The sequence below is a fragment of the Papaver somniferum genome, chromosome 6 (genome assembly GCF_003573695.1).
Source record: "Papaver somniferum cultivar HN1 chromosome 6, ASM357369v1, whole genome shotgun sequence".
Classification (NCBI taxonomy): domain Eukaryota; kingdom Viridiplantae; phylum Streptophyta; class Magnoliopsida; order Ranunculales; family Papaveraceae; genus Papaver; species Papaver somniferum.
In genome coordinates, this window is record NC_039363.1 from 42,577,867 (window position 1) to 42,583,311 (window position 5,445).

The 5,445-nt window shown below is 37.5% G+C and overlaps 2 protein-coding genes across 2 annotated transcripts; one reads left to right on the top strand and one right to left on the bottom strand.

Annotated features, from left to right (window-relative positions):
• The first annotated feature begins 467 nt into the window (after positions 1 to 467).
• Positions 468 to 1,594, top strand: LOC113287403 (putative methyltransferase DDB_G0268948). The gene is made up of 2 exons (XM_026536146.1): positions 468 to 658; positions 806 to 1,594. Exons 1-2 carry the CDS (start codon positions 509 to 511, stop codon positions 1,451 to 1,453), a joined length of 798 nt encoding a protein of 265 aa, XP_026391931.1. The 5' UTR covers positions 468 to 508; the 3' UTR covers positions 1,454 to 1,594.
• On the bottom strand, positions 1,590 to 5,062 carry LOC113287402. Its single transcript, XM_026536145.1, has 7 exons — positions 4,851 to 5,062; positions 4,686 to 4,755; positions 4,434 to 4,593; positions 3,945 to 4,026; positions 2,751 to 2,967; positions 2,366 to 2,430; positions 1,590 to 2,011 (listed from the first exon to the last, which is right to left on the bottom strand). Exons 1-7 carry the CDS (start codon positions 4,944 to 4,946, stop codon positions 1,754 to 1,756), a joined length of 948 nt encoding a protein of 315 aa, XP_026391930.1. The 5' UTR covers positions 4,947 to 5,062; the 3' UTR covers positions 1,590 to 1,753.
• Between the last annotated feature and the right edge of the window lie 383 nt (positions 5,063 to 5,445).

Genomic DNA, 5,445 nt, shown 5'->3' on the forward strand with positions numbered 1-5,445 from the left:
TAGACAGATGCGTGTGTAACTTCTCGTTACACATGCTAAGAAATTATTGTAACGTATTTTTCATAATTTTGGGCTTAGTTTTAAATTTTATTTAATTAGAGGCTTAGTTTTAAATTTTATTTAATTAGGGGTTTGACAATATATGTAAGGGTATGAATGTCTTTTAATAATTCAGGGCCTAGATTTAAATTTTTTTTAATTAAGGACCTCGTATTATGGGTTATCCATGGGTTGGGCCTTAGCGTAAGTTTCCCTACTATATTTTGTCTTATATGTAATTTTGGACGTCCCCAAACAAAATGGTACCCCCAATAACAGTATTGACATGCTTCAGCACCACGGCTTCTCGTGTTAATTTGATTCGGTCAGCCTCTGCGTGACAGACGGCTGTGTACTTTTACTATTCTCCTAAAATAATCAAATCTGAAATCTATAAAAAGAAACGGAGAGAAGCAATTATTCACTCACAAGAAAATAAAAAAAAAAATATCCAGAGAAAGAGAGAGAGATGGCGGATTTGTTTGATAAGCAAGCGAAAGAATACTCGATGACTCGTCCAACTTACCCGGACGAACTATACGAGTTCATTACCTCTAAAACCCCAAACCACGACCTTGTTTGGGATGTTGGTACTGGCAGTGGTCAAGCTGCTGTTCGTGTAAGTATCTCTCTCCTGCACATCATAACAATAGTTATTTGTCAAAAGAAGGAAAAAAAAACAAGCAAACAGAAATTCAGTTATATTTGCACTTACAATAAGATGATTGACGATTAACAGATTGATTATTTCGATTATTGTGTTCAGCTGTCAGAAATTTACAAGAAAGTTATAGCGACGGACACAAGTTCCCAGCAACTAGCTTTTGCCATCAAGAACCAAAACATTCGCTACCAACAAACCTCTACCAATATGTCTAAATCTGAACTTGAACGCGATGTTGCCAAACAAGAAACTGTCGATCTCATAACTGTAGCACAAGCCCTTCACTGGTTTGATCTCACAACCTTCTATCAACACGTAACTTGGGTCCTCCGGAAACCCCATGGGGTTCTTGCAGTGTGGTGCTATACAACACCTGAAGTGGACGATAATGTTGATGCCATTTTCCAGCTCCTATACAAAGAGTCTGCGCCTTATTGGGATCCAGCTCGTAAACTTATTGATGATAAATATGAAAGTATACATTTCCCGTTCCAACCTGTGGAAGGAATGGATCATACCGGTCCATTTAGGTTTGTGACGAAGAGATTGATGGATTTGGACATGTACTTCACTTATATAAGATCATGGTCGGCATACCAAACTGCACGTTCCAAAAATGTTGAGCTTTTAAGGGAAGAATTAGTTGATGAATTTAAGCGTGCTTGGGGAGGCAGTGGCATTATTCGAAAGGAGGTTAGGTATCCTATTTATCTCATGATGGGCAGGGTGGGGGATGAAGTGCCTAAATAGATTGTTACTTCGGCATTGTATTTATATTGTTCATTTTTCTTGGAGTAGTCTGCTTTATTTTTTCACGCAATTGTGTACTAGCTTATCTGGCCCGAGTCCCCCTGACTCGCCGATAACAAAAAAAAAAAAAAAATTGTAACAGGTTAACCCTTTTACTCATAAAGTTTATCATGTCACATTATCACATATCATTGGGGCACTTTTCTAGTTAGGGAGAGGTCACTTGGATCAGCTAGTGTCTCACCGTGTAAAGAAGGGAAACACATGTAGGAGTGCAAGACTGTCTAACCAATAATGCAGTCACCATGTAAAGAAGGGCAACACATAGGACGGATGAGCATCATATTTGGTAACAAGGGTTTGGACGCAAGAGAAATCTGCAACCTCCTCATAGCTACCGAGACCAAGTTCACTCGCATGAATCCCACCAGTTATAAAAGCTGACTGGATTCCAGCTAAGTTTGCACCCTTTATGTCATGGTGGAGAGAATCACCTACACATATACACTCGGAGGCATCTTCAACGCAAGCCATGGCCATTGCTGACCTATAGATTACCTGCAAATTGGATATAATGGTCAAATGACACAAAGCATAGGATAGAAAAAGGGGAAATTATTATCATCCCAAATCAAAATAGATTTTAGAGGAAAGCGAGAAATTACTTTCATCTTCCCTTCCTCTTTTTAACAGCTTAAAAAAGTATCAAGAACCAATTACCAAGATACACACACTCAAGGGTTTTATTTCTAAACTGAATTCCTAAAAGAAACTTCATTGAACTCAAAGTTAGTGTTGGTCATGCCATATTTGGTTCCATAAATAGCAAAAGGGTTATTACTAGGTATAATTAGTAACAACTTAACTAAAGTTCAGAATAAGCAAAAGAATGTTAGCCTTTAAGTACTGTACCTTATCTGGTTTACCCATCCATTTCACTTCACCTCCAAGCTTTTCGTATTTTGCCGCCAGAGTACCTACGAATATCAGAGTGCTTATGTCATGACAACAGAGTAAGCATTGCAGACTAGAAAATGAACAAGCCAGGAACTGTGACTTATCCTCGAGGTATTTCCCTCTGGCGAAGTTTAAGATTGTAGTGCCTTGAATAACCATTCTACATAGATAAGTTAGTTTCTGAGAAATGTAAGAAACTCCATAGAACTTCCATTATAAAATTTCATACACAACGACATATATACTGAGTATATCGATGGGACAGAAACATTAAACATCTCGAGAATAAGATACTCCTGAGCTAATTTAGAAAAACAGCACCAGGGGTTAGATTCTTTACCAGGCATCACATGCAAAGATCTTGCATCAACAGTAACAAAATCTGGATTTGCAACCACCATGGGAATCTTCTTTACTGCACAACACTCTAATATTTTCTCAAGATCCTCGAGTTTCATGGGAAGTGATGTCCCAGTAGGATGGCCAAGAGCTTCAGTACCATGGACAAGAATAAACTCAGCATCTTCAACATTCTCCACAATGTGTAAACCTAGGCCCTGTATCAAGAATTATACATACGGCCTTTAATTTCACCAGACACCGTCTTGGTTGTATCATCAGATGGTCTGGGATTAAGTAAGAAATAACTTGTTCATATGCTTAAATATAAGAATATCTTCTTGTCGATAAGTATTGCAACACCCCAAACGCCTAGCTATTTATGTTTAACATGGCCTCGTCCAGACTCCTATAACCATTAAGGGGGTTACATAATTCGTGAGAAAAAATAAGTTCATTTCGGTAAAGAGGAATACCAAAGAAGTTTGTGCCTGCCAAGTGTCTACCATATGTACCTTAAGGAGCATGATGCCCAGGAGTATACAATTTACTTTTATCGTACACCAGACTGTATGAGAAACACAGAATGCACCCGGCCAAAGATATCACAATTCCTAAATTAGAACTCTTCTCACAAAAAAAATTAATCACAGAAGCAGTCTATCATAATAGATCGAAGATTTATTTTTCACTTAAAGAAAGATGTGTTTGCCGTTAAGGCTGGTTATGAAGTTTTTCAGCAATATGTTTCCTGACGGATAAGTGACAAGACAATGAATTCAGATTAGGCTCAATGGTTGCACATGTCCAAATATGATCAACTACTGTAAGCATTTGAGGCCAAAAAAGCCAAGCTTTAGACCAAGAACTATAAAAAACCTATATGAAGACACTCAAACTAACAAAATCCACAGCTTGTGCACATAGTTTAGAATAAAGAATCCATTATTGAATTGAAGAAAATGACTATGATGGAGATTGACTTGAGCACCTACTCCACACTTAAACCTCGAAAGTTAATACTGAAAGTTGAAATGTATGTTTTACTGACAGTTTAAAATGTTCCAGTGCACACATCAATACTTGAATAACATCTGTATCACTTGTAATGTTGTAGTTATTTTAAGTCTCCAAAAAAAACAAGTAAACACGATAATGATGAGGTACTTTCAAAACCCTCCAACACGTCAGTTACCTCGAGAGATATTGCTCCACGATCACTCCAAGTCATGTGAATGCAAGATCTTCCAAGTGCCGCAAACCAGGAATCATCCCTCCTATGCCAGTAGGGTATAGATATGATCAGGAACAAGAATAAGAAAGAATGAGTATTTCTGCACTTTTACATTCTGAGGTAAGATACCAATGTTGTTCCGTTCAAGTGGAGCATATGAATAACCAATCTATCACATTTAGTGGACTTAAGAAACAACAATCTGGCGGGTTTCTCAAAGTATATAAATAATTAACAATCAAACATCCCTGTGAGACACAAATAATTAACCCATTTGAGGCAGATGAGACGGAATTTGAAATGTAGAGTGAGATTACCCTCCTACTGTTAGAGAAACCATCTTGGAAAAGAAAAAAACATAACATGATTAGTACATTTTCAACTGTTAAAATTATTATGCTATACAAGATTTGAATCATTTAAATCAAATGAATATTTGAGAAGTTTTACCTCTGAAGATACTGATGTGTTAATTCTCCACTGGTGATAGCTCCAATGAATAGAGAATGATCGAATCCAAGGTTTTTCAGCTTCTCCATAGTTGTAGAAGCACGTCTTGACGAATTGCTAATAATCACCAACTTAGCACCATAATTAGACAGTTTTTCCACTAGAAAAAATAAAATAAATCCAAATAATCAGTCTTATGATCAAAATGCTTAACTGAAAAATGTGAATTGAGTACAGATATTATAGGCTTACGCGTAGAGATGGCTCCTGGATAAGGTTTTTTCCCATCATGAAGGACTCCAAATTGATCTAAGAACCAAGCCTACAAACGAACAAATGAGGTATATTTGAAACCCATTAGTATTATGATTACAAGTTCCAACTTAATTAGAAAAAATGAGTTGATGTTGATTTTACCTTGAATGGACGAGTTTCTGCTAATTGTTGAATCCCACTAAAGCTTTGACACAAGTGAGGAACCTCATTTGTGGACATTGAGCATCTTGATATCATATCTTAATTTACCAGAATCCCTAAAAAAATCAATACTTGATTACCAAGAAATTTGATCACTATACTATCGCGTGAGGAGAACCGGAGAAGACCGGGAAGGGCAGCATAATCTAAGACTCTTGTAGAAAAGGGAAAATGATAAAGCTCCCGAGTGTTCCTCCCGACATCAAATCCCCACCGAGACAAAGTCTTGTGGGGCCCAAACCCAGCACCCTGCTGTCTTCGTGGGCTCCAGGGGCTGTGTGAGTGCGTCGGGATTTCTCGGTAGAGAAACGTCGGTCAGTGTATCATTTCCCCTATAAAAGAGACCTGTAGCCTTCGGATGATTTAAAGCCCAATGATTGGGTGTTTTCGGTACTATGGTATTTATACTGTTTCTGGTTACCAAACTGTCACATAAGAACATCTCCAATTCTATGGGTGTAGGCCATCCTATGTGGAGGTCTTATTAACATCTTTTGGTTATGAATCATTTATTATTTGACAAATACAAAGAAGA